Here is a 12,957-nt window from a genome sequence, read left to right on the forward strand (position 1 = left end):
AGGCTGAGATGAAGAGCTCCGTCTTGGATGTGAGATGTCATCCTGATATCATGGGATGTCAATTTGGTAGTTAGATATACAAGTCTGGAATTCAGGAGATGAGTCCAAGTTGGTGATACAAATCTGAGTGTCGTTGGCATATTAAAAGCCATGAGATTGAATGCCATCACCAAAGAAAGGAGGGTAGATAGAGAAAGAATGAAGACTAAGAGCTTTGCAGCCACTGGGGACTTCAACATTATAGGGTCAGGAGGCAGAAAAACCTGTAAATCTTCCCTTCCTACATAGCAGTGACCAGCAAGGCAGAAGGAAAACCAAGAGAATGCTGAGTCCTGGAAACCAAGAGAACCTCTACCAGGCAGGAGGAGAAATTAACTCTGTCAAATACTCTAAATGAGTCAAGTAATGTGAGAAGTAAAAGATGGAGTCAATGGTGACCTTGACAAGGGCAGGTTCAATGGAGTTTTGGGGTTGGGGGAGCCTGAATGGGATAGGATTATTAGAGAATGAAAGAAGAGCAAGTGGAAACAAACACAGGCCACCCTTCAAGGAGTTCTGCTGCAAAGAGGAGCACAGAAACAGGACAGTGGCTGGTAAGAAAGTGGGGTAAGACAGCATTTTTTAAAAAATACTTTAAGTTCTGGGATACATGTGCAGAACATGCAGGTTTTTTACATAGGTATACATGTGCCATGGTGGTTTGCTGCACCCATCAACCTGTCATCTAGGTTTTAAGCCCTGCATGCATTAGCTATTTGTCCTAATGCTCTCCCTCCCCTTGTCCCTCACCCTCTGACAGGCCCTGGTGTGTGATGTTTACCTCCCTGTGTCCGTGTGTTCTCACTGTTAGAACATGCGGTGTTTGGTTTTCTGTTCCTGCATTAGTTTGCTGAGAATGGTTTTAAGGAGGATTTTTAAGGATGAGAGCTATAAGTGTGTGTTCTCACAATAACAATGATGACAATTAGTTTAGTTTGAGAAGCATGAATGGTTCCCTCTTTACTTGTCACATAGCTAGCTACCTCTCATATTTTATATCTCAGTTTGTGTGTTTCCTCCTCAGAAAAGCCTTTGCCAATTACCAGTTCAAACATCAGTGCCCTTCCCTCTCAGGTCTCTCTATCTCAGGCCTTTATGTGTTTCCTTCATGGCACCTATTACAGTTTTCTCTCTTCTCCCAGAAGAAAGTAAGTTCCGTGAGGGCAGAGACAGTGGCTGTTTTATTCATCACTCCATACCCAGTGCCCAGTACAGATCCGAGCATGGAACAGGTGCTTTGGTTAATACTTGTTGAATGAATGAAATGTTGAAATGATGCACAGAAGGGCGACTTCTTATTCCAGATGTTAACCTGATCAACTAGATAAATGTAAATAAACCCTCAGTGTTCTTCAGGAAAGTGTAATGGCAAGATATGAAATAAGAGAATATAAATAAGGAGAATAGGGCAAGTCCAGAAACACCTGAGTAGAATAGGTGGAGAACTGCAGGCAAATAGCTGGGACTGCAATGACAGGAACCATGAAACTACCGCCCAAAGACTAAGAAAACATTTTTAAGGAAGAACAGCCTGACTCTAAGAGTTAAGCTGAAGAATGTCAGGCAGAATGCCTTAATCTATGGGAGTTTACTGCAATGATTAGTGCAGTTTTAGTGCTTGTTACCCACTGATTTCTTCCGCTTCCTGCCTAGCCCTTACAGTTTGTTTTTATTATGCATATTATGCATTTTTACCCAGCTTCCCAGATGATTCTGACCCACAGCCCTGTTTGGGGATTATGCTCTCCTTGCAAAGGTCCCAAACAGCTCAGTTTTTCTAGGTCAGTATTTTGGGTTTCTTCCTCCTTCCTCACTGTGAGTTGTGAGTTCATGTAGTCCCTTTCCTTATTTTACTTGACTCTGAACTGTAAAACCAGATCACCAATCCTGCTAACAGATGACTTTAGGTAGGCTTATATGGCTCTAAATAAAAAGTGATATTGCCTCATTCTCAGCAAACTAACACAGGAAACAGAAAACCAAACAAAACATGTTCTCACTCATAAGTGGGAGTTGAACAATGAGAACACATGGACACAGGGAGGGGAATATCACACATCAGGGCCTGTCGGGGGTGACGGGCAAGGGGAGGGAGAGCATTAGGACAAATACCTAATGTGTGGGGGGCTTAAAACCTAGATGACGAGTTGATAGGTGCAGCAAGCCAGCGTGGCACATGTATACCTGTGTAACAAACCTGCACGTTCTGCACATGTATCCCAGAACTTAAGACTTAAAAAAAAAAAAAGTGATTTTTGCCTATGAACTAACAGTCTAAATTTTAGTGTCTGGATTTGACAACATCTACTTTGGCTACCCTAATTTTATTTATTTTTAATGTTTCTTCTTTCTGGGAACTGGGCCACATTCCAAATAATAATAACAACAGCAACTAGTATTTAAAGAACTCGTTCAATGACTAAATTGATTTAATCTTTACAACCTCCCTATGGTATAGATTATACCCATTTAACAAACGGGAAACTGACGCACTGAAAGGTTTCATAGCCATCCAAAGATCACAGCACTAATAAGTAGTAGGGACCGGGATTAATTCCCAAGGCTGACTCAAGTCCAGGGATTCCCCACACCAGCTGAAAGATCTATGGATAAGGAAATGGTGCTATTTCTAGGTCATCCCTAAGCACAACATTAAAAAACCCATTGTGACTTGCCAGAAAGGTGATTAAAATAATAAAAACATAAGCCTTTAAAAAGTGTGATCATCTTCATCATCCTTCTTAGACCTCCAATGGATTTCCATTGAATTTTTGTCACCAAGTAGATTTTAAAATAACAAACAAATCTATAGATACAGTTATTTTTGTTTTGATATGAAGGGTTAATGCAAGCTAGTCCAACTTTCAATAATTTCTTTTTAAGAGAAAATAATTAATATTTCAAAAATGCCTCATTTATCAGAGTATACTATCTTGGATTATTAGTTAAGTATTAAATGTTCCTTCTAAGTGTGTGCCCCTTGGGTAGCATAGTGTTGTTAGGAAAACCATTATAACTCCATTCCCTGACTTGTGGGTCCTGAAATTTACTGTTGTAATTTTGCATGACTATAGTTTTTTTCATATGTGATTACACTATTTAAGACATTACTATAACAACCAGTCACTGGGGGACCAATGACAACAAGACAGGCAATCGGTTTTTCCACTGCCCCCAAGGGCTGGCATTAAACTGTGAAATTCAGCAATTGCTTATGGCAGCATTAGTAATAGCACCTGAAATTTTCAAGCCAACCGCGCAGTCAGTGCTACTCAGTCCTTGAACATCATAAACTGTTATGTGCAAATTTTGAGGTAGGCAAAGATACAAATGAGAAGCTCCCACTCCTTAGGCCCATCTCCATCACGTTTTTTTGGGGGGGAGGCCAGGGGAGAATAAGTTTTGCTCTTGTTCTGCAGGCTGGAGTGCAGTGGCACAATCTTGGCTCACTGCAGCCTCCGCCTCCTGGGTTCAAGCAATTCTCTAGCCTCAGCCTCCTGAGTAGCTGGGACTACAGGCGTACACCACCACACCCAGCTAATTTTTTACTTTTAGTAGAGATGGGATTTCACCATGTTGGTCAGACTGGTCTTGAACTCCTGACCTCAGGTGATCCGCCGGCCTCAGCCTCCCAAAGTGCTGGGATTACAGGCGTGAGCCACCATGCTCAGCCTCCATCATGTTTTAACTAACCTTAACTTCTCTTCCTCTTTCTCCCTACCCAGTAACCACAGCTCCAACCCCACAACATTTTGCTATATGGAATAGTGGTAGGAGGAGGTGAGAAAGAGAAAAGGGGATTAAAGGAAAAATTAACATTCAAACGAGTGTGCATCAGACACAAGTGAGCAATTGGAATCCAAGGTGTCTGGGAAAGAGGCAGAAATCACCCTACTTCATCTTCCCTCCTCTCCCCATGCCCACACCCAGTCAGGCCAGGCCCTGTGCTACAGACGGGCCTCAAGCTTTCCCACAAAACTGGGGCAAGACATGAGTACACCAAGGCATGCTACTGTCCCCAGACGAACCTGAAATACAAACCATTTCTTATTTCTTATCGTAACTATTTCTCATTATTTATTATTAATTATAACATTAATTTATTATTAATAAGACAGTTACTTATTGTAACTCTCTTATTTCTCATTGTAACTGCTAAACTACAATTTGTTAAGTTGTCAGAATCTTATTGCTTTGACTTTGGGTTGTCAGCAAAGGAAGCGCACAACCTGAAAATGTGCAAGTGACAGTTTTCTCTTTGAAAGCATGCAGTGGGCACTGTCGCGTCCCCGGTGTGCCTTCCGACAGCACCGTGTGCATGCTCAGTGGCTTACCGATCAAGTAATGCCAGCAAGGTCAGTCGATCGTACCAGACTTTAATCCACTTGCCAGGGAAAATGATAAATTTGTAAAACTGTTCTCGGTTAAATTTTCCTTGTGTTGAAGAACATGACGAGGCTTCCAGATCCTGACTCACATGCTTTTAGATACCGAAAGAAACAACAGAAAAAAGTGTTTCATGTTGTCATGCCATGGCCACAAATATATATATATACACCATAATTTAAAAATACAAAAAGCAGATGTTCAAATTCCAAAATGTAAACCAACATATTTCAGTTAAAATAAATAAGAAAAGGATAATGATCAACAAAAAGGGTTTTTCTTACCAACATACTTCAATTCCTTTACAATGTACCATTAAAATTATGCTATTCATCACAAAAATGCTGCTGCTCATTAAGGCCAAGAAACTGCTATAAAAATAGTTCTTACGGAAAGTAGGAATTCAATAAAAGATCTTAAATGACTTCATTTCTGAAAAGTGTGTTAATGTTGAGATACATATTCAAATTTTACTAAGAGTAAAAAGATTTTCATTGGGACTATCTAGGTTATTGGTGAAGCCTGCTATAAGAAAAACTGAACTATTTATTGAAAGAATCTAAATCATTAAAACCAAAATGTGGGGAAATTTAGACCTAGATATTAAAAGTTTTAACCCCTAATTCATCTCTGATTAGCTCTAATTCAGTGGAAAAGAATTCAGTTTTTTTTTAAAAAAATAGTCTTCATTGATTTGTCTATCAAATACTTACTGAGGGACTCTTACTTAGGAGCCTGGGACAAGGTTGGGAACAGGCAGTTTTCCATGCAGTCCCCCTAGTGAAGATGTTGGTAATAGAATGTGCTTAGTTAATCCTAACAGTGAGGTCCCAGATGAAGTGGGGAGCCTCCTATTGAACATCCCACCTGTGTTTTGTCTCCTGTTCTTGTGTACAGAAACTGTTAAAACCAAAGCTCCCATGCAGCTCCTCCTTCACTGTTTGACCATTTGCTTGTCACTTCTTGCTACCATCCTTAAGCCTTCTCTGGATACCCCAGCCCCCTTCAGAGCGTCTATTTCTAACCTCTATATATCTTTAACTGTGGTTGAAAAACATATATCATAAAATTTGCCACCATAACCATTTTAAGTTCAAAGTTCAATAGCGTTAACGATATTCACATTGTTGTGCAACAGATCTCTGGAATCTTTTCATCCTGCAAAACTGAAACCCTGTATCTGTTTAGCAACTCCCCATTTACCCTCCCCCCAGCCTCTGGTAACCACCATTCTCCTTTCTGTCCCTATGAATGTGACTACTTTAGGTACCTCATGTAAATGAGATCATATAGTAGTTGAACCTTTTTGTGACTGGCCTATTTCACTCGGCATAGTGTCCTCAAGCTTCACCTATGTTGTAGCATGTGTCAGAATTCCCTTTCTGTTTAAGGCTGAATAATACTCCTTGTATGTATGTATCATGTTTTCTTTATCCACTAATCTGTCAATGGATATTGAAGTTGCTTCCACCCTTTGGCTATTGTGAATAGTGCTGCTAGGAGCACAAGTGTGCAAATATCTCTTCAAGCTCCTGCTTTCAATTATTTTGGATATACACTCAGAAATAGAATTGTTCTATTCTAATCTGTATTGTTGTTTGGTTTTGCCTTGCATTTTTGCAACATGGATTTAAGGTTCTGATTTCCCGTAGGCCGACAAACATAAGACACAGGAGATTAAAAAGGGCAAAGACAAGAAAGGGATGAGTGTGGGACAAAGAGCAGTGGCAGTGGTGCAGGTGACACCGGCTTTTAAAGGACTCCTACATTTCTCTTTGGCTTACAAAGCACAAGGTTATACATGGGCAGACTGCACAAGTTTTCTCCTAATTTAGGGGAAGTCACTGATGTCAAAGTGCCTGGCATGCATGGAGGCAGTGCAGCTGCTTCATTAGAGGCCACTGCAGAACTCTCCAAGAAAGCAAATTTTACCATCTCTGCATTTCCAGATGCTAATCTGCTTACTCAGCCTATGGAAAATGGAGTTATTCCGGATATCAAATATTAATGCAAAAGGCATCTACAGGGAAAGTTGATCCATCATGAAGGCAATATACAGGATGAGTTGGACTGAATGATAACAGGAAAGTTGAGATTGTAAGTGCTGCTTGTGCCTAGAATTCTATTTCAACACAGAAGAGAGCTTTGTGGAAACTGCCTGGTGTCATCTCAGCAGGAACAGCTTCTTTGCATGATGATGAACTTGTGGTTTATAGTAAACCTCCCCCCACAAAGGAGTCCTTTTCCTTGAAGCCACATGGACAAAGGGTGTAAATAAGAATTAGGTGCACAGGAGCCCATGGCTTACTGTTCTTATTATGTAAGAATCCATGTATGATGCATAAACAGGTCAAGAGTAAGCAACAGCTAAGATGAGAGCATTCCTTCCAATAGGAAGAAAAATGCCTTCTTAAAGTGGGATTTCATTTGATATGCTTAGCTGTTAGGAAAGGTCAGTATGGAAAAAATTACATGAAGACTATGCCTGCATCTTTTTTAAAACTTATTAAAGATTCCAGCATACTGTGCTGTTTATTGCTGCTTAAATGAAAATCCTTGCTTAAAAAATCCTCAAAAATTAATGAAAAAAAAAAGATTTGACTTCTTTTATGGGAAAAAAAGTTCATAAAATTTTATTTTTTGTCTTCGATATCCAAGAAGCCCAGAGCTACATGTTTTGGTGAATAACAGCAATTATTCTTGGACTATTTTCTGGTACCAAATTCAAATTCAAATTCAATTATTTCTCATCATTTTAATATCATTCATGTTTTCACTCATCGAACAAAATAGTTACTGTGTAGATTATATAAACCAAATACTATATGTAATATATGTTGAAAATTGAAAACATAACAAGAGAGAGTTTCCACCTTACAGGGGTTTGGAAATTTCTGGGAATAGGCAAGCAAACCAGTCATGGTAACATCATCACACATGCATAAACACATCCACATTTGTATCTGTCTCTGGAGAGAGAAGTGAGTCACCAGAGAGTGTAGGACTGACATCCCGGAAGAGGGCATGGAGTAAAGGGGTCTTGGGCATTCCCTGGAGTGCATCAACAATTAAGGGGCTCACATAATTGAGGACCCTCAGTGGAGTCTGAGAACGAGCTTCATATTCATCACTTTTATCTTTCACTGTAAGTGATCTAAATAATGAAAAAAAAATGAATGCATGGACAAACTGACAAAAAAAAGACGTTTATGTCTCTGATTCATTAAGCCTTGCCAAAGAATAATGATGTTGCATTGCCCAGTAAGTTGGGCCTGCAAGTTTAATTCTATGATTCTGAGAAAGAGTTTAGGAAAGGGGAGGACAAAGGAAAGGATAAAAGTTGAACTTAGGTTCTTTTTAAAAAACAAGATAATTGCATTTACATACACTCCTCATATGGATTAGTGTTTATATCATAATATCCAATGTTCATTTAATATATTTGAATTATCAAGAACAACTGACATTATTATCAGTATATTCCTCTTAAGAAGGCAGAGAAGGACAGTGTCCCTTTTAGAAATATTTTGGGTGGAATTTTTGAAATCTAAGAATAAAACACTATGCCTTCTGAGATACCTGAGAAATTCTACTGCTCAAATAATGCTACTTTCAAGAGTTCCCGACAACAAATAAGATTTTTTGATGATATTAGTAACTGCCACCAACTAGTAAAGTCATAATTTTGCCATATATTATCTCTAATCCTTAAAAGATCACAATAGCTCAGTTTCCTAAAAGAAACTGAGGCTCTGAGAGATTAGGCCACTGGTCCAAGGTCCCAGATTAGGAAGAGATTTGCTGGAAGCCAAAGTCTGGGCTCTTTCTACAGTCGTGCTTAAGGGGGCCCAGGTGAATCGACACATCAAGCAGTGCTCATCAGTAAAGAGAAAGCCACCTTCACAGCAAAACAAATAGAGTTCAAGAGACAATACATATAGTCTAATTGTGAAAGAACAAGTTAACAACACACATTTGAAAATGGAAACTGGCAAAAAGAAGATGAGGAATAATGGATTACAAATAATATGTTATTTAAAACAAACTTAAAGTCAAGTTTGTGATTTTGAGAATGAACCATATCTAATAAAAACTAAAATAGATATTATGCCCTGTTATGTGAAAGAGAGTAAGTGATCAGCTCTACAGAACCTCCCCAAAGTCTGAACAGGCACAAGTGGATTTAAATTATTGGCCTCTTTTTTGCAGGGGGATATTGAAAATAATTAGAGGTTCTCCAGTTCTCAGAAGGTCTCTGTAGATTTTACCTAAAAGGGCAGGGAAAAGGGAGAAGGAATAGAGGAGTGAACAGTAGACAGAAGAAAAGTGGTCCTTTGGGGAACTACATGTAACTCCTGACAGCTATCAAGTTCAGCACTGGGAAGGAAGGGTTGGTAGGGACTCTGTTTGGTGTCAGAAGTGGGATTGTGAGAAATCACAGCAGTGGCTGCCAAGGGGGATGTGAGCACTGGAGGCCCTAATAGTGACAAAAGGGCAACTAGGAAGGAACACTGGATCAGGGTCCCTTCGATGCCCCAAGTTCCAGTACTCCCTGCACTGCAGTTTCCTTAGATATTCAACCCCCAGATGAAATAATGCCTACCCTGAAGACTTCTCTTAAAGATAAAATGACATCAAATATGACAGCACCTAGCCCAGTGCCACACACATAACTTGTGTTCAAAACATACAAGTGGAATGTGAATTACATCTGGATGTGAACAAAACTTTGAGGGATAAAACATATTTTTTTTGAAAGTAGAATGATACTATTATAACAGTGGCTATGTTTAGCAGCCAGAATTCATAACAAATCATGTATATTCTAAACCTATTACAGATAGCCTCTGACTTACAGTGATTCAACCTATGATTTTTTAACTTTACAATGCTGTGAAAGGGATAAGCATTCAGTAGAATATCAGTAAGTGATATGAGATATTCAATACTTTATTACAAAATAGGCTTTGTATTTGATGATTTTGCCCAACTGTTGGCTAATGTAAATGTTCTGAGCATGTTTAAGGCAGGCCAGGGTAAGCTATGATATTCAGTAGCTTAGATGTATTAAATGCATTTTCAACTTATGATATTTTCAATTTATGATGGATTTATAGGGACATAAACCCATTCTAAGTCGAGGAGCATCTGTATTTAAATGAACTTCTGAACATGATAAATGAAAAAGATGCAAATGTTACTTTTTCTTTTAAAGTATTAATATACTTTCAAATAAATGAATATATGATGAAAAATAAATGTTATATTATAATTGATGTCTCATCCTTTCATCTCTATAATTATTTCAACTGTTTCATCTTTTAGTAAATGCCAATATTCTTACAAGTTCTTGTTAATGTTTTAATGATAGTAAATTGTGATGTAAATGCTGCCTTTATATTTACCTAGAATAACAGTCAGCCAGGCCTAGTACTGTGCTCATCTTTGCAATTCTCACCAGTTCTCATCAGTTAGGACCAATGAAATGCTTGACCTTCACATATCCATAAGATAATAATAATAATGCCACTATCATAGACTTGCACAGAGCTTTAGAGTTTATGAAACACTTTTACATACAATACTATCTCATTTTTTAATGTAAGACAAGCTGAATGAGTTGGAGACTATATCCAGTTAAAAGTAAATGGAAGCGGAAAATGCTGTATTCCTACAGATCCTATGCTGCCCTTGGGTAGACTGCACCTGCCTCTCAACCAGCAGTGTAATAAAAAAATGTTTCAAGGTGATTACTCAGGTACTGCCCCATAACATATTGGTCCCAATATGTTCAACACTAAAGTTCTGGAGGGTAACAGGGAGTTAGCGCTTTCCCGGGCCTATAACGGGGAAAATGCAAGTTTCTCAGGAAAACCTGCATTCCACAGGGCCCCCACATACTAGGGCTGGGGTGAGAACTATGTTCTGGCAGCTGGGGGTGGAGCTGGGAAGAGCTCACAGACCTTGTACAGCCTGACGGTGTGTGCAGAACACGGCTAGGGCAAATGGCAGGGTCTCCGGTGGTCAGTGAGTGGCATATCCAACACCTCACCCAAACCAGGCAGGTACAACACACAGTACACCCGGTGACTGGGCTGAGGGGATGCTCCCCTCCCCGGAAGTGCCCCTCCCAGGTCCACTTCCAACCACAGGTTTAGGAATCCTATCCCTTACACACAGAGGCCCTGGAAAGGAGGAGAAGGAGAGCCTGAATACATGAAAGGGAAGAGAATAAACAGTCCCAAAAGGCTGCTTCTTTGAATAAATTAAACACTTGTTCACACAGAAACTCCAAGCCTGAAAGGGCTGAGTTACCCTAATTAGCAATTTTTTTGTTTGAGAGAGGATCTCACTCTGCCACCCAGGCTAGAGTGCAGTGGTGCAGTCATAGCTGACTGCAGCCTTGAACTCCTGGGCTCAAACCGTACCCCCACTTCAGCCTCCCAAAGTGTTGGGATTACAGGCGTGAGCCACTGTGTCTGACAATTAGCACTTTTAAGTTAAGTCGTCCCTACACTCCCCACATCAACAGGAATAAGAACTCAGAGCAATACGTGGTCAGCTAAAAGGTAACTCAACATTTTCTTTGCACAGCTGAGTAATGGTGTATAAATTTCAACCCATTGTATTTTGTGTGTGTGTGTGTGTGTGTGTTGGAGACAGAGTCTCACTCTGTTGCCCAGGTTGGAATGCAGTGGCACAACCTTGGCTGACTGCAACCTCGGCCTCTGGGGTTCAAGTGATTCTCGCGCTTCAGCCTCCCAAGTAGCTGGGACTACAGGCATGTGCCACCATGCCAGGCTAATGTTTGTATTTTTAGTAGAGATGGGGTTTTGCCATGTTGGCCAGGCTGGTCTTGAACTCCTGACCTCAAGTGATCCATCCACCTTGGCCTCCCAAAGTGCTGGGATACAGGTGTGAGTCACTGCAGCCAGTCACATTGTATTGTTGAGCATCCTTTGGAAAAATGTGGCTAAGCAATCAAAAACATATATACATACACACACACACACACACACATATATATGTAAAATTATTATTTTTTCAAAGATGAGCTTTTCTAGAATGAACTGAAACATTTCCAGGAAAAAGGTAAACAGAAATAAAGAAACTTGACACTCACATGACATCATCCCATCTACAATCCTCTTCTCTCAATATGTACCAATGGAAACCAATCTTTCTTCAAGGCCTAACCCAAGTATTTCTTCTTCTAAGAAGCCGTCCCCATTCCCTCTCCTCCAAAATGCCCAAAATTGAATCTGCAGCTCTAACTTCATGTCTGGGTGTTTCACTAATCTCCCATGTTATCTCTGGCTTTTAATCCTTGGCTCTGCCTCCCAAGAGTCTTATTAAAGGTTGACTGGATAAATGAATGAACATTAATAAGTTATCTCTTAGTAAAATAATGAAAGGCTTCACATTTTTAGACCTCTTGAGGATAATGTCACTTGCCCTAAGAATAAAGTCTCCCTTTAAGTCAAATATTTAAGAATCTTTGAATATTTAATATACAAGGCAATAATATGTTATCTTTTTAAAAAAACAGATACTTTGCAAACCATGGGCGAAAAAGGCAACCTAATCCAGTGAGCTCTTGTGAGACTTATGCATCCCGGCAACCACAGATCAATGTGCATGAATTTCTAATGCATTTGAAAAGCAACTGAGACAGTGGCAATCCTGTTAATATCAACCCAAGGTTAGCTGCTATCTCTCTGATTTCTTTTCACATTCGGTCGGTAGACTGCCTTGCAGTGATATATCAACAATCCAGTGATGCAAAATTCAGGGAAAGAGCTGACTAATCCTGTCAGGTAATCCAACCTGGAAAAAGCTTTTAAGATCCCCTGTTTCTAGAACATCCACAAACAGCAATTCTGGAATGTACGTACCCGTGGGGTTTCTGACTGGGTCCTGCGAGCCACCATCAGTAACAGCTGCTGCTGAAGGGCACTGACAGCAGGGTCCCCAGAAGACGGATCTTGACTCTCAGAAGTTGTGGTACTGGAGGAGCTGACCTGCATCTCTCTGAGGGTGGGCAAAACAAAAGCTTTGGTTACCTGGCGATACCACAAGTCGTCTATTTATTATACACAAACACAAGAACAATAGGAATGCCCAAAGCAGGTATTGGATGAGTCTTTACAACCTTACCTAAAGAGTTAAGAGTTTAAAATTATGTATACAAGGCTACCTTCAGGGAGAAGGTCAATTACCCTGCATACATTGAAATTACTCAGGCTGCCCAGGATTGCAGTGTGTCATAGGGCAGTAGGTAGATGCCTGGTGTTCTACAGATGACAACCTTAATTTTTTTACATATTTAATGGGTGGGGAGGCCTTAGTAACAAGATCTAGCCTCACATTTTGTAAAAACAAATAGTGGGCTTGATAATTCTCCAGACACCAACCAGGAAGAAACAGATTAACACCTCTACTACCTGGCTGCATCTCCTCTCCACCACAGCCCAAAGCAAGGTAAGTACATATCAGACAAAAGAAATGTCTTGGGTAATTGATCAAGAGGAC

At 39.9% G+C, this 12,957-nt stretch overlaps 1 protein-coding gene across 1 annotated transcript in view; it reads right to left on the reverse strand.

The window, feature by feature from the left end:
- Positions 1-12,957, reverse strand: part of PCNXL2 (pecanex-like 2 (Drosophila)) — a 320,055-nt gene that overhangs the window by 248,131 nt on the left and 58,967 nt on the right. The window contains 2 exon segments of the mRNA XM_011935752.1: positions 4,374-4,519; positions 12,321-12,456. Of these exon segments, the coding sequence (XP_011791142.1) occupies positions 4,374-4,519; positions 12,321-12,456 (282 nt within the window).

This window comes from Colobus angolensis, unplaced genomic scaffold (genome assembly GCF_000951035.1).
Source record: "Colobus angolensis palliatus isolate OR3802 unplaced genomic scaffold, Cang.pa_1.0 Scaffold148, whole genome shotgun sequence".
Lineage (NCBI taxonomy): Eukaryota > Metazoa > Chordata > Mammalia > Primates > Cercopithecidae > Colobus > Colobus angolensis.